At 43.4% G+C, this 25,008-nt stretch overlaps 1 protein-coding gene across 8 annotated transcripts in view; it reads left to right on the top strand.

Moving 5' to 3' along the window:
• LOC132384984 (rho GTPase-activating protein 23-like) overlaps positions 1–25,008 on the top strand; it is a 510,483-nt gene that overhangs the window by 278,521 nt on the left and 206,954 nt on the right. For all 8 annotated transcript variants that reach the window (XM_059956701.1, XM_059956700.1, XM_059956703.1 and 5 more), the window contains one exon: positions 24,636–24,815. In XM_059956701.1, coding sequence (XP_059812684.1) covers positions 24,636–24,815 — 180 coding nt within the window. The remainder of the gene's footprint in view (positions 1–24,635; positions 24,816–25,008) is intronic.

Genomic DNA, 25,008 nt, shown 5'->3' with positions numbered 1-25,008 from the left:
AAAAACAAGATTTTTATCGATATTTACAATATGTTAATAAGAAGCTTAAAAATTTAACCAAAGCAAGTACATGCTTGATAGAGCTATTTAGAAAAGCATATAATTCAGATAATGGTAGTTGAATCACTTCAAGCATGTATAAGGGGTTGTCAAATCTTAAAACACATTCGACTTCATACATTAAAACAAAATGGGAGAAGGAAGGAGGGATAATTATATATGAGGAAGAATGGACAACAATATGGAGATATCAATGGAAGTGTACCAGTTCAGAGAAATGGAGGGAGTTTGGATAGAAAAACTTGATAAGATATTTTATTACACCTTCTCAGAAATAACATTATGATAGTAACCTCCCTGTTTGCTGGAGAAATTGTGGAAATCAAAATGCAAATCATTATCATATTTTTTGGGACTGCCCTGTTATCAAAAACTATTGGAGGGGGATACACAATGCCCTACAATACATCTTTAAATGTGAAATACCCTTAGAGAGTAAGACCATGTAGCGGTGTGCTACACGCAGCGCTAAAATTACGACATGGAGTCGGTAACTGTAGTCGAAGGAAAAAACTTTATTCGAAAACTTCAGCCTCACTTTTAAGCCTCTGTCAACCGGCCCCCCATGGCACAGAGGCTCCAAAGCTCTGTGCTCGCAAACCCCCGTAGGCTATCTAATTGTGAGTCGGTTCGGATACGCTAGGAAATGGGTCGCCACATAACCCCCCCCCCAGAACCGGCGATACACCCCCCAATGTCCACAGTCTGGGCCAGAACCTGCTTGGGAGGTCGGCCTCTGCGCCGAGGCGCCGGAAACTCGGCCGGTTGCGCCAGGTCCACATGGGCCGGTTTGAGGTGGTCCACCGTGAAAACCTCCTCTTTCCCCCCAACGTCCAGCACGAACGTGGACCCGTTGTTCCGGAGCACCATAAACGGCCCCTCGTATGGCCGCTGCAACGGTGGCCGATGCCCGCCCCTTCGTACAAACACAAACTTACAGTTCTGTAGGTCTTTGGGTACGCAGGTCGGGTGCCGCCCGTGCTGTGAAGTGGGTATGGGGGCCAGGTTACCGAGCTTCTCGCGTAGTCTGCCCAGGACTGCTGCGGGTTCTTCCTCTTGCCCCCTTGGGGCTGGTAGGAAGTCCCCGGGGACGACCAGGGGCGCGCCGTATACCAACTCGGCCGACGAGGCGTGCAGGTCGTCCTTGGGCGCTGTGCGGATGCCGAGTAGGACCCAGGGAAGCTCGTCCGCCCAGTTAGCTCCTCGCAGGCGGGCCATGAGGGCCGACTTCAGGTGACGGTGGAAACGCTTCACTAGTCCGTTCGACTGTGGGTGGTAGGCAGTTGTGTGGTGCAGCTGAGTCCCCAAAAGGCTGGCCATAGCTGACCACAGGCTGGAGGTGAACTGGGCGCCTCTGTCGGAGGTAATGTGGGCTGGTACACCAAAGCGAGATATCCAGGTGGCGATCAGGGCTCGGGTGCAAGATTCGGAGGTGGTGTCGGTGAGCGGGACCGCCTCTGGCCATCTTGTGAACCGGTCCACGATAGTCAGGAGGTGCCGCGCTCCGCGCGACACTGGCAGGGGGCCCACGATATCCACATGAATGTGGTCGAAATGCCGGTGGTCGGGATGGAACTGCTGCGGTGGGGCTTTGGTGTGCCGCTGCACCTTGGCCGTCTGGCAGTGCATGCACGTTCTGGCCCATTCACTGACCTGTTTGCGGAGTCCGTGCCAAACGAACCTGCTGGAAACCATCTGGACAGTTGTCCGGATGGAGGGATGCGCCAAGTTATGAATGGAGTCGAAAACGCGGCGCCGCCATGCTGTCAGGACGACGGGACGGGGCTGGCCGGTGGCGACGTCACAGAGTAGGGTCCTCTCACCTGGGCCCACGGGGAGGTCCTGGAGCTGCAAACCGGAGACTGCGGTTCTGTAACTCGGAATCTCCTCATCCGCCTGCTGCGCCTCTGCCAGTGCCTCAAAGTCTACCCCTTGGGAAAGGGCATGAACGGTAGGGCGAGAGAGCGCATCCGCCACGACATTGTCCTTACCCGAGACGTGCCGGACATCCGTCGTGTATTCAGAGATGTAGGACAGGTGGCGTTGCTGGTGGGACGACCAGGGGTCGGATGCTTTCTTAAACGCAAAGGTAAGCGGTTTGTGGTCCGTGAACGCGGTGAAGGGCTGACCTTCTAGGAAGTACCTGAAATGCCGGATTGCCAGGTAGAGCGCCAACAGTTCCCGGTCGAAAGCACTGTACTTGAGCTCGGGTGGCCGCAGGTGTTTGCTGAAAAACGCCAGCACCCCACCGGCTGCCGTGTTTGATGCGTCCACTGTGAGGGCGGTAGGGGTGTCCATTCTGGGATGTACTAGCATTGCGGCGTCCGCTAAAGCCTCCTTCGTTTGAACGAAAGCGGCGGCGGACTCCTCGTCCCAGGTAATGTCCTTGCTCGGACCCGACATCAGGGCGAACAGGGGACGCATGATCCGGGCAGCTGAAGGGAGGAAGCGGCGGTAGAAATTGACCATACCTACGAATTCCTGAAGGCCTTTGATCGTGGTGGGTCGGGGAAAGTGGCGGACCGCATCTACCTTAGCGGGCAGAGGGGTTGCCCCGTCTTTAGTAATCCTGTGGCCCAGGAAGTCAATGGTATTGAGTCCGAACTGGCATTTGGCGGGGTTGATTGTAAGACCGTACTCACTCAGTCGGGTGCAGAGTTGACGGAGGTGGGACAGATGCTCCTGACGACTGCCGCTGGCTATGAGGATGTCATCCAGATAGATGAACGCGAAATCCAGGTCCCGTCCCACCGCGTCCATTAACCGCTGGAACGTCTGTGCGGCATTCTTCAGGCCGAACGGCATGCGGAGGAACTCGAAAAGGCCGAAAGGGGTGATGAGAGCCGTTTTGGGGACGTCGTCAGGATGCATCGGGATTTGATGGTATCCCCGGACGAGATCTACCTTGGAGAAGATCCGTGCGCCGTGCAGGTTTGCTACAAAGTCCTGAATGTGCGGCACAGGGTAGCAGTCCGGTGTGGTAGCCTCGTTCAGCCTGCGGTAGTCGCCGCATGGTCTCCAGCCCCCCGTCGCTTTGGGCACCATGTGCAGGGGGGAGGCCCATGGGCTGTCGGACCGCCGGATGATCCCCAATTCCTCCATCCTCTGGAACTCCTCCTTCGCCAGTCGGAGCTTGTCCGGGGGAAGCCGCCGAGCACGGGCATGGAGGGGTGGTCCCTGGGTCGGGATGTGGTGCTGTACGCCGTGCCTGGGCATGGCCGCTGTGAACTGTGGTGCCAGAACCGATGGGAACTCCGCCAGGACCCTGGTGAAGTCGTTGTCGGACAGCGTGATGGAGCCGAGGTGAGGGGCTGGCAACTGGGCTGCACCCAGGGAGAACGTCTGAAAGGTCTCAGCGTGTACCAGTCTCTTCCTGGGCAGGTTGACCAGTAGGCTGTGAAACCACAAAAAATCCGCACCCAGAAGCAGTTGGGCTACGGCGGCCAGTGTGAAGTCCCACGTGAACTGGCTGGAGCCGAACTGTAGCTGCACCTGACGGGTACCATAGGTCCTTACGGTGCTGCCATTCACGGCCCTCAGGGGGGGACCCGGTGCCCTGCTGCGGGTGTCGTAACTCGTCGGAGGTAAAATGCTGATCTCAGCCCCAGTATCGACCAAAAACCGGCGTCCCGACCTTCTATCCCACACATACAGGAGGCTATCCCGATGGCCAGCCGCCGTAGCCATCAGCGGCGGCTGGCCCTGGCGTTTCCCGGGAACTTGCAGGGCGGGCGACAACGGCGGGCTTCTGCGCCCCACCGCTGGTGGTAGAAGCACCAGTGTTCATTGGGCCGGGGGTTGGCGGGCTCTGCGGCCGGGCCTGGACTGGTTTGCTGCCGGGAGCGTGGCTGGGTGATCTGTGCGATGGACGCCCCGCTCACCTTTTTGGCATTCCACAGCAAGTCCGCCCGGGCTGCCACCTTCCGGGGGTCACTGAAATCCGCGTCGGACAGCAGCAGGCGTATGTCCTCGGGCTGCTGCTCCAGGAATGCCTGCTCAAACATGAGGCATGTGTGTCCGTCGGCCAGAGACAACATCTCATTCATTAAAGCCGATGGAGGTATGTCGCCCAAGCCATCCAGGTGCAGTAAACGGGCAGCCCGCTCGCGCCGTGAGAGTCCGAAAGTCCTGAGGAGCAGGGCTTTGAATTCCGTGTACTTGCCGTCTGCCGGGGGCGACTGTACAAACTCCGCGACCTGGGCCGCTGTGTCCTGGTCGAGGGAGCTCACCACGTAGTAGTAGCGGGTGTCTTCTGAGGTGATCTGGCGAACGTGGAATTGGGTTTCGGCTTGCTGGAACCATAGGTCCGGGCGCTGTGTCCAGAAACCTGGCAGTTTCAACGAAACCGCATGAACAGAGGCGGCGTCGGTCATTTCTGGTCCAAAAATCGTTTGGACCGTCGGGGTCACCAATTGTAGCGGTGTGCTACACGCAGCGCTAAAATTACGACACGGAGTCGGTAACTGCAGTCGAAGGAAAAAACTTTATTCGAAAACTTCAGCCTCACTTTTAAGCCTCTGTCAACCGGCCCCCCATGGCGCAGAGGCTCCAAAGCTCTGTGCTCGCAAACCCCCGTAGGCTATCTAATTGTGAATCGGTTCGGATACGCTAGGAAATGGGTCGCCACAACCATATATTTTGGATATATACCTCAAGAATGGTTGAAAAGAGATAAATATTTAATGAATATATTGTTGGAGGCTGGTAAAAATCCTTACTAGGAAATGGTTATCACAGGAGATCCCAACTTTAAATGCATGGATGGAAATTACAAAGGACATTTACAAAATGGAGAAGATAACAGCATCTGTTAATCATAAGCTGGAACAATTTGATTCATACTGGGAAATATGGTTTAACTGCATAATGCCTCATAGGCCTGATTTTATTCTCACAAATCAATGAATATGTTGTAAAAAAAATCACCCCCTACTTCTATATAGTTCTTTCCTTTTGCTTGTTTTTTTCTCTCCGCTCTTATATTCTATAAGTGTATACCTCAGATAAATACTATGTGGAGATTTGTGATATATATGATTATATGATATATATGTACAATGTCTGAAATACATCTTATGGAAATGTTTGATGATGAACTTCAATAAAAATAAATTACAAAAAAAAAGAAATGCTTAAGGGCAATATGAAGGGGAACTTCTTCACTCAGAGAGTGGTGAGAGTGTGGAACGAGCTGCCAGTGGAAATGGCGAGCTCAATTTCAATATTTAAGAGAAGTTTGGATAGTAGGGGTAGGGAAGACTATGGTCCGATGCAGGTCGATGGGAATAGGGAGAATGATGGCTAAAGGGCCTCTTTCTGTGCTGTGGTGCTCTATAACTCTGTGTAGTAGATACGTGCTATAATAATTGGAGAATTATCTTATTACTTGTGTGAAGTTTCTGTACTCTGTTCATCCTGTTATGAATTTGAGCATGTAGTTGAGAAATTCTTACCAGATGACCAGTGCGAATTCAGGATAGATCCCATATTTAAAGATTCCTTGCACTGTTTGTATAGTTAATTGCATTCCTGAAAGTTTTTATTGAGGAATCTGAGGAATTTGACAGGTGATCTTCACATTTTTCTGTTGAGGTCCAGGGATTTTGGCTACCAAATGATAATAGTTATAGTCATTTAACATCTTAGAGAAAGGAAACATTGGAAGGAAAAGAACTACATGTTTTTTGGAATTATCTGCAGATTTCCTCTGGACCCATTACTTACATTAGCAGAATGTGGATAAAATGCACAAAGCCTCTAGTTCTGCCCTGTTGAAACAACCAAAAGATGATATGCTATATTCAGTCCTATTTGGCCCTTTGAAATGCTAGCAGGTATATTTCATTAGGAGTTTGAGAAGATTTAGTATGTCACCAAAGACTCTAGCAAACTTCTACAGGTGTAGAAGAGCATTCTGACTATTGGACAAATGAACAGGCTTTTCTGCAGGTCTTTTGCTGTTACCCTTGGGCTCCCTTTCATCTCCTTCAGCATTGTATGTTGTGCTATTGGTGTGATCTTTGCAGAATGCCCACTCCCACTCCCAGGGAGAGTAGCAACAGGACTGAATTTCCTCCATTTGTAGACAAATACTCTTATTGTGGACTGATGAACCCTCAGGTCTTTAAAAATGCATTTGTAGCCTTTTCCAGCTTCATGCACCTCTACAATTCTTCTAAGGTCCTCCGTAAGTAGTTTTGATCGAGGCAAGGTGCACATAAACAGATCTTTCTTGAGAAGAACAGGCTCTGTCAGTAACCTGACCTGTGTGTTTTTTATAGGGCAGGGCACCTCTACAACCCACACCTCCAATCACATCTCATTGATTGGAACACCTGAGTCCAAATAACTTTTGTAGAAAGCATTACCCCAGAGGTTCACATACTTTTTTTAAACCTAGACTGTGATTGTTTAAATGGTGTACTGAGTATTGACCAGAAGTAGTACAATTATTTGTGCATTATTGATTCAGGCAGATTGTGTTTGTCTATTATTGTGACTTAGATGATCAGACCACATTTTATGAGTAATTAATGCAGAAAACGTGTGGCGTGTGGCCAAGTGGTTAAGGCGTTGGACTAGTGATCTGAAGGTCGTGAGTTTGAACCCCAGCCAAGGCACTTGTTGCGTTCTTGATCAAGGCACTTAACCACACATTACTCCCGTCCGCCCAGCTGAAAATGGGTAATGGCAAAATGCTGGGGGGGGGTTAACCTCGCGATAGACTGGTGTCCTATCCGCTGGGGGGATGGAGTCTCGTACTTTCAGTCGCTTCATGCCATGGAAACCGGCATAAGCACCAGCCTGATGAGCTTATAAGGCTCTGGGCAGATTTTAACTTTTTAACTTAATGCAGAAAACCAGATAGTTGCAAAGGGTTCACAATCTTTTTCTTGCAACTATATATAGTACTGTACTGTAGTAATTTTATGTATTTCACTGTACTGCTGCCACAAAAAAAACCAAATTTCATGACGTGTGAGTGATGATAAACCTGATTCTGATCTGGGTCTCTATTGTGGACTGAGAGTGGAAGGGGGCAGGGAGAGGGGAATCATGGTTCGGAAAAGGGGAAGGGAGAGTGGAGGGAGTGGGAAGCACCAGAGAGACATTCTGTAATGATCAATAAACCGATTGTTTGGAATCAAATGACCTTGACTGGTGTCTCAGGGCTGGGTGTGACTGCACCCCCTCGCCACCTTCCCCTGGCATTCCTTCTTTGCCACCTGCCCCTCACTCCTCCCTCAGTGCTCCACCCTTGCCATTCCCAATATCCTTTGCTCCCACCAGATTCACAAATTTGCTATGGATGTTGTGAATGCTGAGGGTGGAAAACCGCGGTAGGGGTGTGGTACAGTTGCCAGAGAAGAAGTGCTAGGGCCAGCAGGGAGGGGTGGCAAAGGTGTAGACACCTGGGTGGTGGAGGGTCCTTCATGATGGGTACAGTTTATTTTGAGGCATGGCCTTTTGAAGATCAGAAGGTGGATTAACGATTGTGAGTTCTTGGGGAAATATTGTATTGATATAATTGATGTTATGTTCTTTATCTTATGTGTTTGGTGGGTTAGATTGAGAATAAGTTAAAAGAAATGAGAGGATGGATCTAAAATAAAGCAATAAACAGTTACTGGAATTTGGAAGGTCGAAGATTGATTTGATTATGGGACTTTTAAAAAGCTTTGATGGGGCAGGTAGAGAGAAAGTATTTCTGTTAACTACTGATTGAATTAAAGATTTAGATCTAGGTGTTTTGGGTGTGACATTGGGAAAAACTTCTATGTGCAATATTGAGACGTGGACTTAAAGGCCCTTCAGCTCATTACATCTATGCTATCGTTCCTATCTGTAGTAATCCCAGTTACCTGATTAGTCCCTTATCCCACTATGCCTTGCTCATTCAAGTACCTGTTCAGATGCTTCTGATCTGTCACAATGTTCCTCCCTCCACTTCGTCCACTGGCAGCTCTTTACAGATCCCCTTTAAGCCTCTCGTTCTCATTTTAAATTTATATCCACTAGTTTTACACAGGTGGGTAGCCTCCAACCTGATGGCATGAGTACCAATCATGCAGATGCTGGAAATCCAACGCAACACACCGGAGGAACTCAGCATCTATGGAAATGAATAAACAGTCAACGTTTCACTGCCAAAACCCTGCTTCACGACGAGAATGCATGTTTCTTGGCAGGTGCAAATTTCAGCTTGTTTCTTGCTTGTACAATTGGTGAGACTTGTTCAGCCAGTTTTGAACTCATCCACCACCACTGTCAGATCCAGTCCCTTCTTTTTTTCATCATAATTTGATGCTCTAAACTATCTGCATCTTTGTACAATGAATTTTGTCCTAAAGGAGCAAGTCATTCCTGAGGGAGGTGTTATTTCTTTGGATATAAAAAGACATTGTATATTTAAGTTGTATATAATTGATTTTTTTACTTGCATTTTAACAGATCAGCTTGTGAACCTGGATCTTGAACATCCCTATATTGCAAGACTCTGATTACGTCAGTATGTAGGGCAACTAAAGTGTTAACTTACATTTATCTGAGATTTTCCTGTGGATAAGAGCTGTGGTAAAATTGATTTGAATTGAATTGACTTTATTTCTTACATCCTTCACATACATGAGGCGTAAAAATCTTTATGTTACATCTCCGTCTGATTGTGCCATGTGCAATCATAATAATTTATAATAACTAGAACAGTTAATGTAATATAGAGTACACTCAAATTAGTGTGAGTTGGTCAGTCTGATGGCCTGGTGGAAGAAGCTGTCCCGGAGCCTGTTGGTCCTGGCTTTTATGCTGCGGTACCGTTTCCTGGATGGTAGCAGTTTTGATAGATTATGGTTGAGATGACTTGGGTTCCCAATGATCCTTCGGGCCCTTTTTACACACCTGTCCTTGTAAATGTCCTGAATCATGAGAAGTTCACAATTACAGATGCACTGGGCTGACCACGCCACTCTCTGTAGAGTCCTGCAATTGAGGGAAGTACAGTTCCCATACCAGGCGGTGATGCAGACAGTCAGGATGCTCCCATTTGTGCTCCTGTAGGAAGTTCTTGCCAAACTTCCTCAACCATCTGAGGTGAAAGAGGCACTGTTGTGCCCTTTTCACCACACTGCTGGAGTGTACAGACCACGTGAGGTCCTTGGTGATGTGGATGCCAAGGAACTTAAAGCTGTTCACCCTCTCAACCCCAGATCCATTGATGTCAATAGGGGTTATCTGTCTCCATTCCTCCTGTAATCCAGAACCAGCTCCTTTGTTTTCGTGACATTGAGGGAAAGGTTGTTTTCTAGACACCAGTGTGTCATCATTGTTTGAGTTAAGGCCAATCAATGTAGTGTTGTCTGCAAATTTAATTAGCAGATTGGAGCTGTAAATGGTGACACAGTCATGGGTATACAGAGAGTAAAGGAGGGGACTCAGTACACAGCCCAGAGGGACTCCTGTGTTGAGAGTCCGAGGGGTGGAGGTGAGGGAGCCCACTTTTACCACCTGCCGGCAATCTGACAGGAAGTCCAGGATCCAGCTGCACAAGGCAGGGTGAAGGCCGAGGTCTCTGAGATTCTTGTTGAGCCTGGAGGGAACGATGGTGTTGAATGCTGAACTGTAGTCCAAGAACAGCATTCTCACATAAGCATCCTCAAATAAGACAGGCTTAAAGGGTGGTGAGGAAAATATTGTCAAAAAGAAAATCAGTCAGCTACTATAGTAATGAACCCATGTACACAACCTCACTATTTTTGCTCTATTGCTGCCCTGCTATGTGTTTACTATATTTTATATACAGTCTTGTGCTATAGTGTTATGTATATATATAGCTAGGGTACCTAAGACTTTGCACAGTACTGTAGTGATTTTATGTATTGCACTGTACTGCTGCTACAAAAAAAACCAATTTCATGCCATATGTGAGTGATGATAAACCTGATTCTGATCTGGGTCTCTATTGTGGACTGGGAGTGGGAAGGGGGCAGGGAGAGGGGAATCATGGTTTGGAAAAGGGAAAGGGAGAGGGGAGGGAGTGGGAAGTATCAGAGAATCATTCTGTAATGATCAATAAGCTGATTGTTTGGAATCAAATTACCTTGCCTGGTGTCTCAGGACGGGTCATGTCTGCATCTGCACCACCCCTCCGCTCCTGGCACTCCTTCCCTCCCACCTGTCCCACACCCCTCCCGCAATTCCCGACATTCCCAACATCCTTTGCTTCCGCCAGATTTACAAACTTGCACATTGATAAATACAGTACTGTGCAAAAGTCTTAGGCTCCCTAGCTCTATATATGTACCTAAGAATTTTGCACAGTAGTATGTGTGTGTGTGTGTGTGTGTGTGTGTGTGTGTTTACTATTATAATTTACAGTATATTTATGTATTGCACTGTACAGATGCTGCAGAACAACAAATTTCATGACATTTGTTAATTTCAGTGTAAATTTATCATTGAAGTACCTACATGTCACCATATGTAACCCTGAGATTCATTTCCTTGTGGGCATTTGCAGTAAGTACAAAGAACGACAAAAATCAATGAAAAGCAGCACACGGCAAGACTGACAAATAATCAGTGTGCTAAAGACAACAAATTATGCAAATACAAAAGAAAGAACAAACAAAATAAATAATAAACAAGCAATAAATTTTGAGAACATGACACAAAGAGTCCTTGAAAGTAAGTCCATAGGTTGTGAGAACATTTTAATGATGGGACAAGTGAAGTTGAATGAAGTTATCCCCTTTGGTTCCAGAGCCTGATGGTTGAGAGGTAATAACTGTTCCTGAACCTGGTGGTGTGATTTCTGAGGCTTCTGTACCTCCTTCCTGATGGTTGAGGGGTAATAACTGTTCCTGAACCTGGTGGTGTGAGTCCTGAGGCTCCTGTACCTTCTTCCTGATGGCAGCAGAGAGAAGAGAGCCTGGCCTGGATTGTGGGAGTCCCTGATGATGGATGCTGCTTTCCTGCAACAGCACTCCTTGTGAGTGTGCTCAGTGGTGGAGAAGGTTTTATCCTTGGTGGACAGGGCCATATGCCACTTTTCCATTCAAAGGCATTGTTCCCATACCAGACTATGATGCAGCCAGTCAGTATACTCTCCACCACACATTTATTGAAGTTTATCAAAGTTTTAGATGACATGCCAAAATTTTGCTGCCATGCCTCTTTGTTATGGCCCTGATGTACTGGACACGTCCACTTAAATGATAATACTGAGGAATTTAACGATGATCTTCTTCACCTCTGATCCTCCAATGAGGAGTGGCATCTCTAACCTATATGCTGATTCATCACAACCTTTGATTCAATCAACAACAGTGGTGTTGTTGGCAAATTTAAGTATGGGATTAGAGCTGTGCTTAGCCACGCAGTCTTAAGTATAAAGCAAGTAGACAAGGGGGCTAAGCAAACAGCCTTGTCAAGATAATAAACCTGATTTTGATTCTGATAGAGTTATTGAGCTTTATGGTGAGGGAGTAAAGTACCAGAGGACACAGCCTTAGACTAGAGTGATGTCCTTTTAGAATGGAGATGAGGAGGAATTAGAGTGGTTAATCTGTGGAATTCTTTGTCATAGGCGGTTATGGAGGCCAAGTCATTGGGTATATTTAAGGCAGTTGATAGATTCTTGATTGGGGTGGAGTTTCAAGATGGCGACCTAAACATCTGCCTTTTAGGCGCTCTTCACTTTTCTAACTATAATCACCCTTTAATCTAATCTTTTCGAATTTAATCAAATGAGTTGATATTTTCGATTGACTTTTTTTTCTTTTAAAACTATATTTGATCTAACTTTGCCGAACTTAAAATGGCTACAAGTAAGAAATCGTCTAAGGAGCCTTTATCTGTTGAAACAATTTCTAATCTTCTGGACACTAAACTTGCAGGTTTGGATAACAAGCTGCAAAGTAAAATGGCAAGTTTGGAAAGTAAAATGGCAAGTTTGGAAAACACGTTTACCACGAAAATGTCTGAACTTGAAGGAGCTGTTAAATCGCTTGATACTAAGTTTCAGTCGCAGGCATCGGTTATTCAGCGGCATGAAGATAAGTTGGCGACTCTTGAAAAATTAATTGTTGAAAAAGTACGTACAATTGAAGTGTTGGATAAGAAGGTACAATCGACTCTTAAGACTGTAGATCAGTATAAGTTTAAAATTTCTGATCTCGAAAATCGATCTCGCAGACAGAATTTGCGTATTATCGGGTTTTCCGAAAAAGTTGAGTCCGGTGATTTAACTGAATTTTTCTCTAATTTACTATGGGAAATTTTCGGTGATGAAGGTTTGCAAACTAAACCTGTTATCGACCGCGCTCACAGAGTTGCGAGGTTTTCGTCTGTGCGTGATAAACCACGAGCGGTGATTGTTCGCCTTCATTATCCTCGTGAGAAAGAGCTTCTAATTCGATTAGCTCGTAAAAAAGGTATGATTTCCTACAAAAACTTTCAATTTCGAATTGTTGAGGATTATTCTTTTGAAGTAATGAAAGCCAGGATCGCTTTTAAACCAGTGATGGCAGAGATTCATTCGATCGGACTTAGACAAGCTTTAATGTATCCAGCGAAGCTTAGAATTGTGCTGCCCGACAACAGTCAACGATTTTTCAACACTCCGGAAGAAGCGAAGAAATTTGTTGAAGAATTTCGATCTTCTACTGCAACTTGAACTATGTGTTATGTGGAAGATTTTTCGGAGAGAGGATATCTTTCTATTTTAAGTTTTAACCTATGAAGTTGGGTTATAACTTTTTATTTTTTGATCTATGGGTCCGGTTTTTTTTACTAGCATCATTGTTTATAGATGTTTTTTTTTAACTTTGATAATATTCTTTTTTTTCTTTCTGTTTTGGTTATATACATTTATATTTTGCATTAATGATTTATCTTTTTTTTAAGATGTTTATTTTTCCCGTAAGATTCTGTTTTTTACAAGCATTTATCTGTTTGCCTGTACTCAGATATGGGACGAATGTTTTGGATTTTTAGTTTTTTTTTATATATATGTTGTACTGTTTATTATATCCCTTTTTTTTTAAATGTTATTTTGTTTTTTAACAGATCGCTGAACTCACTTTTGTATTTAGTAATATGGCTTTTTCAAAATGGCGTTTCTTCTTCCCATAAGTCTTTGCTCTTGAAACGTCATCTTGTATTTGAATATGGGATTTTTTTTTTAAAGGTATATTACACTTTTAAATTTTGACGTTTATACCTTTTTTTTATTAATGATTGTTGTATTATATTAGTTTTTTTTTATTATTCTGATTGATATATATTTTTTTTTGCAACTCTATATTTTAATTTGGGTGATATATAGTTTTCTTCTAATCTTTTTTTTATAGAGCTGCCATTTTGAAATGGGGGTAATATTAGTATTAGATTATGCGCCTGCCGCTTGGCTTTTTTTCGAAGGGTGGGGGGAGGGGGTAGGGATCTTTTTTCACGCTTTTGCTTTTTATTTTTTTGCTTTTAGTTTATGGGCCGACTTTAAATTACTAATATTGTTGAGGTGTCATGTTCTCCGGCTGCTCCTGAATCAATTTTCCTCCTTCCTGAATTGTGGGTTATGTGTCTTTTTAACCTTTTATGATACACACAATTAATATTGGTATGATGGATAGATCTGTTAACTTTATCTCCTGGAATACTAATGGTTTAAATCATCCGATTAAACGCAAAAAAATATTTAAAGTATTCCATAGACTGAATGCTAATATTATCTTTGCACAGGAGACCCATATCAGGAGGGAGGATAATCAACGTTTTTTTAGGTTCTGGAAGGGTCAACAATTTCATTCGAATTGTACCGCCAAAATTAGGGGTGTGTCTATTTTTATAGATCCCTCAATATCGTTTACACATCATGAAATTATCTCTGACCCACAGGGTAGATTTTTGTTGATAACTGGTTTACTTTTCCATCGGAAAGTTGTTCTAGTTAATATTTATGCTCCAAACTTTGATTGCCCTGAATTTTTTAGACGTTTATTTACCTCTCTTCCTAATCTAAATGAATATATGTTGATAATGGGTGGAGATTTTAATTGTTGTTTGAATCCTTCGATGGATAGATCTAAACCTATTCGCACTCTTCCGAATAGATCAGCCCTACTTATTAATTCATTTTTGGTTGACTCGGGAATTACAGAAATATGGCGGTTTTTGAACCCTAAAGATAAAGAATTTTCTTTTTTTTCACATGTATATCATAGCTACTCTAGAATTGACTATTTTCTTATTGATCATCGGTTATTAACGGATGTTATTGATTGTAAATATGATTCTATTACTATTTCGGATCATGCACCTTTGAAGTTATCTATTAAGATTTCGGACTATTCCAATAACACCAGATCTTGGAGACTTAACGCTACTTTGCTTCAAGACCCAGAATTTATTACTTATATAAAACAGCAAATTGACTTGTTCTTTTCTACAAACTGTACTGAAGAAATCGACAGAGGAATACTTTGGGACTCTTTTAAGGCTTTTATTCGTGGTCAAATTATCTCATATTCTGTTGGTAAAAGAAAACAAAGATATTTAGATATTGCTTTATTGGTGGATAAAATTAAGGAAATTGATAAGATTTATTCCGTGACTCCTACCAAAGAACTTTATAAGAAGAGAGTTGAGCTTCAAATGGAACATAGTTTACTATTATCTTCTTCAATTGAAAATCAATTAATTAGGACCAGGGCTCAATTTTATATTCATAGTGACCGTACTGGTATACTGTTAGCTAATCAATTAAAGGCTATCTCGACTAAGCGACAAATTATTAAAATTCGCAAATCAGACGGTAATTTAACTACTGATCATAAAGAAATTAATAATACCTTTCAAGATTTTTATAAATCTTTATATCATTCAGATTCTTGATTAGTCAGGGCATAAAGGGTTATGAGGAGAAGGGAGGCGAAGGCAGGAAGTTGGTGCTGAGAGGGAAATGGGTCAGCAATGATGAAATGGCTGAGCAGACTCGATGGGCCAAATGGCCTAATTCTGCTCCTGTAACTAATGGTCTTATTTTAGAATCAGGATCAGAATCATAATCAGGTTTAATATCACCGGCATGTGCCATGAAATTTGTTAACTTAGTGGCTGCAGTGCAATACATGATAATATAGAAAAAATAAATAAGTCAATTACAGTAATTATATATAAATGTGTGTGTGTGTGTGTATAGTTAAATTAAAAATAGTGCAAAACAGAAATATTATTAAAAGAAAGTGACATAGTGTTCATTCATTCAATGTCCATTTAGGAATCAGATGGCAGAGGGGAAGAAGCTGTTCCTGAATTATTGAGTGTGTGCCTTCAGGCTTCTGTACCTCCTTCCTGATGGTAGCAATGAGAAGAGGGCATGTTCTGGGTAATGGGGGTCCTTGATAATGGATGTGGCCTTTCTGAGGCACCACTCCTTGAAGGTGTCTTGGATGCTACGGAGGCTAGTGCCAAGACGGAGCTGACTAATTTAACAACTTTCTGTAGCTTCTTTCAATCCTGTGGAGTAGCTCCCCCTCTCCCCCCCCCCCATACCAGACAGTGATGCAGCCTGTCAGAATGCTCTCCACAGTGCATCTGTAGAAGTTTTCGAGTATTTTAGGTGACAAACCAAATCTCATCAAACTCCAAATGAAGTATAGCTGCTGTCTTGCCTTCTTTACAGCTTATCGATATGTTGAGACCAGGTTAAATCCTCAGAGATCTTAACACCTAGGTACTTGAAATTGCTCACTCTCTCCACTTCTGATCCCTCTGTGAGCATTTAGATTTGAGCATTCTCTGTGCATGTTGTGTTTGTGAGTTGCATACCACTTGGCTATTAAATGTATTCCTTTACGATTGAAAATGTTCACGTGAGGATTTTCTAAATTTTTGCCTGAAGGTTGAATATTTACAGAAACCCATTTAAATAGAGGAGCAAGGTGATTCTGAATGAATCACAAGGTGAATAGAATGTGGGTCAGGTTTCTGGCTGTAGGTTTTGTTCCTTTCAGAATGCAGCCAACAATAACAGAACTGAGATGGAAGCTCCATATAGTTTAACAATAGGACTATTAGCAGTTTAATTATTAATGCTAAGAAATGAAATGTTCACAAAATCCAGTCTATGTTTTATTGAATTTTTGACCATCATGGTTGATAAATGGAAGACTCTTGTTTCTAAAGATTGTGACTTTTGTATTTTTGGCTCACCTAATAGTTTCAGCTGGTTTCATTTCACTTCACCAAGATGCATGGTCATTATGAAGAATGGCCATTATATGCTTTTTATGGATTGGTCAGACCGCATTTGAAGTATTGTGAGTAGTTTTAGGCCCCTGATCTAAGAGGGTCCAGAAGTGGGTCACGAAAATGATCCCAGGAATGACAGGGTTAACATATGAGGAGCGTTTGATGGCCTGTATTCATTGGACTCTAGAAGAATGGGGGAGGGGGTGGAATCTCATTGAGACCTATTAAAAAGGCCTAGACAGAGTAGACATGAATGTTTCTTGGTGTGGGGGAGTCCAAGACCAGAAGGCACAGCCTCAGAGTACAAGGACAATCCTTTAGTAGAGTTGAAGAGGATATCTATAGCTGGAGGATGATGAATCTGTGGAATTAATTCAGACAGTTCTGAGGCCAAGTCATTGGGTATATTTAAAGCGGAGGTTGATAGATTCTTGATTAGTCAGGGTGTCGAGAGTTACAGGAAGAAGGCAGGAAAATGGGGTTGAAAAGAATAATAAATCAGCCATGAAGGAATGGCGGAGCCGACGATGGGATGAATGGCTTAATTCTGTTCCTTTGTCTTATTATCTTATGGTCTCACATGTATTGAGTGTTTCTGATAGATTGCTAAAATAGTTTCACGCAAAAGAAGGCTACGTTCCAATTATTATCGACAAGTATTAGAAACATTTTCCTTTTAATTCACCACTGTTCTCTCTAAGCTGCGCAGTAACTGAAGTTCTCCTGTGCTCTTAGCCACTTATCTGGAATTTTCTTTTACATAAACATTTGAAGTGCCATGCAGTTTTCAGGCTGTGTAAAAATTTCCTGTTCAGAGCAATGGTTGGTCCAAGCTGCTGTTAAAACAATTAGAGGGAACATTGATTCACACCCTTCATCACATGTAATCGCTGCTCGAAGGAGAAGCATCCCAGATTCTCCAAAGCACCACTTCAATAAAATCCATCAGTCATTTCCAAAACTGATATTATGTGGTGCCTAGAATATTCTAACTAGGACAGAATTGTTTTCTGTACAGGTTTACTGTAAAGTTTTGGTTATTATCTCTGTTAACAAAGACCAGTTTAGCCCTTAGTGAATATTTTTACTTTTTCCTTAGAAGAAAGTTCCAAGGATTTTCCTTAGAAAGTCCTAAGGAGTGACATGGTAGTATAGCACATAGCATAATGCAATTCCAGCACCAGAGACCAGGTTTCAGTTCTGCTACTGTAAGGAGTCTGTACGTTCTTTCCGTAACCATGTGGGTTTTCTCCCAGTGCTCTGGTTGCCTCCCATATTCCGATTAGTAGATTAGTTGGTCACGTGTGTGTATTTGGGCTGGAAGGGCCTGTTGCCATGCTGTATCTCTAAAAAAAAGAACTCTCATTTCTTTAGCATGATTGCTAGTAGATATGAAGAATGTGACGTGAACTAGAATTGACAGTTTATAGTGGTAGGTTAACTATACTGAAGAAGGTGAATGTCAGAAGAGAGCTTTTAATAGAGAGTACACCATGAAAATAATGATGAAACATTATTGCTGTGATGATAGCTTAGTCACAAGTGTTTTCCATTTAGTTGAGGGTCTTTAACAGATTGATCATAATGTCCTCTTCCAGGGCATCTCCACTGTGGATCAGCTGTTGGCAGCTGCGCTCTTTTCTCCCCAGCTAGATCCAAAGAAGCTCTTCAAATGACCTCATATTTTGTACTTGTTATACATCCCGCCACTGCCTGTAAGAAGTTTGTATATTCTCCCTGTAATCGTGTGGGTTTCCTCCAAGTGCTCTGGTTTCCTCCCATAGTCCAAAGACGTAACGGTTGGTAGGTTAATCGGTATTGTAACTTGTCCCATGATTAGGCTAGGATTAAATTGGGGGTTGCTGGGCAGCATGGCTTGAAGAGCTAGAAGGACTTACTCCACGCTGTACCCCAATAAGTAAAGAAATAAATAAAATAAAAATTCAAGTTATCATTTCCTTCTACCTGTAAAAGCAGTTGCTGCATTCGTTTATGGGCTAATACTGTTGGTACTTGCAGTGTATTTGGTTTTGTTTGGTCACCTCAACTCTTGATTCCTGACCCTATGGATTCATTTTCAACTCATGTTCTCAGTGGTACTTGTTTGTTTGTTTGCTTATATATACAGTGGATTCTGATTAATTGGGCTATTGGTTAATCAGGGCAGCCACTTATTTGGGCCAACTCTTTAAAGAACAAAGTCTAATTGAGAAAATTACCAGGATTCCCTTTGTTTATTTGGGATACTGTGCCACTTAATTGGGACAGGAGACTGTTGCTGAACAGTTTCTAACTAGCGTCTATCATGTGAACTTGTGTGGCTGTTAGACACTGCACCGTGTTTAGAGCGAATGGGTTTAACATAGCGAGTTGCGTGTGTTTGTGTTCAAAAAGCAGTGATTTTTGTCAGTAATAGTTGGTGAGAAATAAGCAGGAGGACAACTGCTATGGTTTTGCTCACTGTGATTTCAAGAATTCAGGCTTGGAGATGGCTGAAACGGCCGGGAATGAAAATGAAACGAACTCATTACTTCAACAAGTTAGGAACTTCTAAGAATTTCAGGGTATCGACAATCATCTTGAATGTGACAATGAAAATGAAGATATGGAGGATGCAATCGTCAAAAGCATTGTATAAAGGCAGTCTATTACCTGTACCAGGCATCTGCACTGATTTTGTTCTTTTATAGTCAATCAAAAGACAATAGACAATAGGTGCAGAAGTAGACCATTCGGCCCCTCGAGTCTGCACCGCCATTCTGAGATCATGGCTGATCATTCACTATCAATACCCAGTCCCTGCCTTGTCCCCATATCCCTTGATTCCCCTATCCATCAGATATCTATCCAGCTTCTTGAAAGCATCCAGAGAATTGGCCTCCACCGTCTTCTGAGGCAGTGCATTCCACACCTCCACAACTCTCTGGGAGAAGAAGCTCTTCCTCAACTCTGTTTTAAATAACTGACCACTTATTCTCAATCCATGCCCTCTGGTACTGGACTCTCCCAACATCTGGAACATATTTCCTGCCTCAATCCTATCAAATCCTCTAATTATCTTAAACGTTTCAATCAGATCCCCTCTCAATCTCCTCAATTCCACCGTGTACAAGCCCAACCTCTCCAATCTCTCTGCGTAAGACAGCCCTGTCATCCCAGGAATCAACCTAGTGAATCTACGCTGCACTTCCTCAATTGCCAGAATGTCCTTCCTTAAACCTGGAGACCAAAACTGTACACAATATTCCAGGTGTGGTCTCACCAGGGCCCTGTACAAATGCAAAAGAACATCCTTGCTCTTGTATTCAATTCCCCTTGTAACAAAGGCCAACATTCCATTTGCCCTCTTCACTGCCTGTTGCACTTGCTCATTCACCTTCATTGACTGGTGAACTAGGACTCCTAGGTCTCTTTGCATTTCTCCCTTACCTAACTCGACACCGTTCAGACAATACTCTGCCCTCTTGTTCCAGCTTCCAAAGTGGATAACTTCACATTTATTCACATTGAATGACATCTGCCAAGTATCTGCCCACTCACTCAGCCTATCCAAGTCTCCCTGTATTCTCCTAACGTCCTCTTCGCATGTCACACTGCCACCCAGTTTAGTATCGTTAGCAAACTTGCTGATATAGTTTTCAATGCCCTCATCTAAATCATTGACATAAATCGTAAAGAGCTGTGGTCCCAATACAGAGCCCTGTGGTACCCCACTAGTCACCTCCAGCCAGTCCGAGAAACACCCATTCACCGCTACCCTTTGCTTTCTATCTGCCAACCAGTTTTCTATCCATGTTGAAACCCTGCCCCCAATGCCATGAGCTCTGATTTTACTCACCAATCTCCTATGTGGCACCTTATCGAATGATAAGACAGGGTAGTGTACACTGGATGAATTCCTCTGTCAATAACTATTAGGAACTAATACACAGTTTTATAGAACTGTAGTAGTATTGGTGTTGTTCCAATTTGTTCTGTTTTTCATTTAAATACATAATTTGTTACTCAGTTAAACAGTAGTTTGTCTTTTTTTTATACCATTTTAACAATTTCCATGAAACTTTGGCTAATTGAGGGAGCCATTTAAGTGGGCCAAAATATACTGGTCCTGATGTGTCCCAATTAACTGGAATCAACTATATTTTTTGTATGTGGCAGATTATCTTCTTTTGCACATTGGTTGCTTGTCAGTCTTGTGTAGTTTTTCATTGATTCTATTGTATTTCTTTGTTCTATTGTGAATGTCTGCAAGAGAGGTTGTATATGGTGACATATACAAACTTTGATAATAAATTTACTTTGAACTTTGAATACAAGTTGTTGTAGTTTACTTTTACCTGTAAAAGTAGCAGCTGCATTAATTTATTGCTAATACTCTAGTAGCCTAATGGTTTAAGATGGCGCTGGTGAAACACGACGACGACTTTCTGGCAGAGAACAAAACTACTAACTACGCTATTAATCACAATTTTTCTGGAAAAAGATTGCTGTAACTTCCCTTTTGGAGTTGAGCTTTTGAACCGTCATTGACCTGGCATTTTTGTGGTGTGAACCGAAGTCTCGAAGATGCAGGATGGCTGCGGCATTGCGTGAATTGAGGTGGCGGGGCAAGGGTCCGAGTGCGAGGAACAAGCCGATGTTTGCCCCATTTAAGTGCCAGGACAAATTAGAAAGGTCGAGTGTAGGCCAAATCAAGGCAGCATGGCCTAGGCCCAGGAGTGTATTGAAGCGGCAGGTCCCAGGTACAAATGCGAAGAATGACCCAATGTTTAGCTAGTTTATGTGCCGGGCCATATCGTAAAGGTCAGGGTGTCGGGGCCGGTGTTCGGCTCGCTGCTCAGCAAGCTTTACTTGTCTCTGCACTGAGCTGAGGCTCCTGGACCAGCTGCTGTGATGACTGGCTTGCGGCTGTAAATTCCTTTTGCTTTCTTTTTATTGTTTGCACGATTTGTTTTATTTTTTGCACATTGGGTGTTTGACAATCTTTTTAGTGGGTTCTACTGGGTTTCTTTGTTTTGTGGCTGCCCTTAAGGAGACAAATCTCAAGGTTGTCTAAAATATACATATTTTGATGATAAATGTGCTTTGAACTTTGTCCTTGCAGCATATTTAGTTTTTTGTTTGGTCTTGCAGATATTTGCTTTGTGCTTTAAAATCATGACCTCCCCCCACCCAACTGAGTTCAAACGGATAGTGCAACACAAGAAATTCTGCAAATGCTGGAAATTGAAGCAACACACACAAAATGCTGGTGGAATGCAGCAGGCCAGGCAGCACCTTACACTCGCTACTCCTGCCCTTACACTTGCTCCCTCACCACCGTTCAGGGCCCCAGACAGTCCTTCCAGGTGAGGCGACACTTCACCTGTGAGTCGGCTGGTGTGGTATACTGCGTCCGGTGTGGCCTTTTATATATTGGTGAGACCCGACGCAGACTGGGAGACCGTTTCGCTGAACACCTACGCTCTGTCTGCCAGAGAAAGTAGGATCTCCCAGTGGCCACACATTTTAATTCCACGTCCCATTCCCATTCTGATATGTCTATCCATGGCTTCCTCTACTGTCAAGATGAAGCCACACTCAGGTTGGAGGAACAACACCTTATATACCGGCTGGGTAGCCTCCAACCTGATGGCATGAACATTGATTTCTCTAACTTCTGTTAATGCCCCCTCTCCTTCTTACCCCATCCCTTATTTATTTATCTATACCCTCCTTTATTTTTCTTCTCTCTTTGTCCCTCTCACAATCACTCTGCCTGTTCTCCATCTCCCTCTGGTGCTCCTCCCTCCCCCTTTCTTTCTCCCTAGGCCTCCTGTCCCATGATCTTTTCCCTTCTCCAGCTCTGTATCTCTTTTGCAGATCACCTTTCCAGCTCTTAGCTTCATCCCACCCCCTCCGGTCTTCTCCTATCATTTCGCATTTCCCCCTCCCCCCACTACTTTCAAATCTCTTACTATCTTCCCTTTCAGTTAATCCTGATGAAGGGTCTCGGCCCAAATGTCGACAGCGCTTCTCGCTATAGGTGCTGCCTGACCTGCTACATTCCACCAGCATTTTGTGTGTGGGCTCAAACAGATAGTGGCTGAGTTTGGCTTATTTCCATATCAATTTGCATTTGCATAGTATTTCTGTAACCCTAAGGACAAATAAGGCCAAAGCTCTCTAAACAGAAATGAAAGACAAGGAAAGTACTTGTTATCATGAGAGATTATACTACCTTACATCTGCTATACTTTCAGTCAGTCTATTTAACCAGAAAGTAATGTTTTACCCAGAGCAGTTTTTGTGTATTATTGTATTTCATTGCAAAATTTGAACTAGCCTGATTTGAGTAGTGCTCCATTTTTGCTCATTATATGCCATGTCATATGATGTAGGTGATCATGGTCTTTCCATGACCATGATTGTTCTTGGGGCAAAGTTTTCCACAGAAATAGTTTACGATCACCTTCTTCTGGGCAGTGTCTTTACAAGATGGGTGACCCCAGCCATTATCAATACAATCAAAGATTGTCTGTCTGGCGTCAATGGTCGTACAATCAGGACTTGTGATCTGCACCGGCTGTTCATACGACCATCCACCATGGTTTCACGTGACCCTGATCAGGGGCTGAGCAGGTGCTACACCTTGCCCAAGGGTGACTTGCAGGCTAGCGGAGGGAAGGAGCACCTCACACCTCCTTTGGTAGAGACTTATCTCCACCTCGCCACATTATATCCAGATTATTATCACAGAGTTTTGTGTTCTTTGGGTGATCTTAGCCTTCTACATGATTAGATTAGTAAAATATATGTATAGTACTGTTACTTAACAATCCATCTCCAATTGGCAGCAGTAATTGGGCAATATAGTAGCAGTTATGTGATATACTCTAGCTCTGACATTTACTCCTTTGAAATTTAGGTCCAAAGTGCTCAGGTTACTATGTAGATCAGCTATTGCCACAAAGAGATACATTTCTAGGTAACTCTATTTATGTGGTTAACTGGATCAACAAATTTGCAGATGACACCAAGATTTAGGGGTGTAGTGGACAGTGAGAAAGACTATCCAACAGGATCGTGACCAGCTGGAAAAATGTGCTGAAAAATAGCAGAATGTAGACAGTTGCTAAGATGTTGTACTTCAGTAGGATCAACCAGGGTAGGTCTTACACAGTGAACGGTAGGGCACTGAGGAGTGTGGTAGAACAAAGGGATCTGGGAACACAGGTCCATAATTAATTGAAAGTGGTGTCACAGGTAGATATGGTCACAAAGAAAGCTTGTGGCTTATTGGCCTTCATAAATCAATATATTAAGAACAGGAGATGGGGTGTCATGTTGAAGTTTTATAAGATGTTGGTGAGGCCTAATTTGGAGTATTGTGTGCAGTTTTGGTCACCCACCAGGAAAGCTGTATATAAGAGGGTGGTGAGAGTGGTACGAGCTGCCAACACAAGTGGTGCATGCAAACTCGATTTCAATGTTTGCCAAGTCCCATTGACCCGCACCTGAACCATATCCCTGCCATCCGTGTACTTATTCAAACTTCTCTTAAACATTGTCTGTGCTCTATTTTCCCTTGATTCAATGAGACCAAGGACAAACTCTGCTCCAGTGTGGACAGTGCTCCCAATGTATGACTGAAAGGGAAAAGATTAAGGATTAGCTTTATTTGTCACATGTACATCGAAACATACAGTGAAATGTGTTTGTGTCAAATCAGTGAGGATCGTGGTGGGCAGTTCACATAGCGCCAACATACCAGAATTTACCAACCCTAAACTGCACGTCTATTTATTTATTTATCTATCCATCCATCTATCTGTGTATTTGTTTGTTTATTTAGCGATTCAGCACGGGAACAGCCCTTCCAGCTCAACGAGCCTGTACTGCCCAGTTGCATCCTTGTGACCAATTAGCCTACTAACCCATCTGTAGGTCTTTGGAGTGTGGGAGGAAGACAGAGCATCTGGAGGAAACGCACACGGTCATGGGGAGAATGTACAGAATTCTGACACACAGCGGTGGGAAATGACCCTGGGTTGCTGGTACTCTAATAGCATTGTCTAACCACTATGCCTCATACATCTTTGGAATATGGAAGAAACATATGTGTTCAGAGGGAGAACAGGTAGCAGTGGAGTTGAACCCCGATTGGTGATCTCTGGCACTGTAAAGTGATCATCATAACAATTATACTACCATGCTGAACAAACCTTTGCTGATTTTGTTTATATAGTTTGTTGACTATCTTTAAAAAGTTTCTATAAAATGTCTCACATTTTTAAAGCAATAGTTTGCTTCTATTTTAACTAATTTTACTCTGTTTTCCTCTACAGACTAAAAGCCAGCAAGATGAGAGATCCCCCAGTGAAAATGCTAACACGGTGCAGGATGAAATATTTTCATGGCCTGGCCCAAAGACCGTGCTACTTCACAAGAACTCTCAAGGGTTTGGTTTTACATTGCGGCACTTCATTGTCTACCCTCCAGAGTCAGCTGTGCATCCGAGCTTTAAGGTAGAATTGGCTCATAGAGATAAAAATGCATCTCCTTGTTTATATTAGAATAGGAATGTTTAGCTTACAGTGGGCTGTCTAGTTTTGTATTTTTAATGAATCAAGAAGCCTATACAACGTTTGACCTTCTGTATAAGACCATTACTGCATAGTACAGGCCCTTCGGCCCTCAATGTTGTGTTGATGGTTTAAT

Source organism: Hypanus sabinus, chromosome X1 (genome assembly GCF_030144855.1).
Source record: "Hypanus sabinus isolate sHypSab1 chromosome X1, sHypSab1.hap1, whole genome shotgun sequence".
Classification (NCBI taxonomy): domain Eukaryota; kingdom Metazoa; phylum Chordata; class Chondrichthyes; order Myliobatiformes; family Dasyatidae; genus Hypanus; species Hypanus sabinus.
This window is presented reverse-complemented; position numbering and strand designations above follow the sequence as displayed.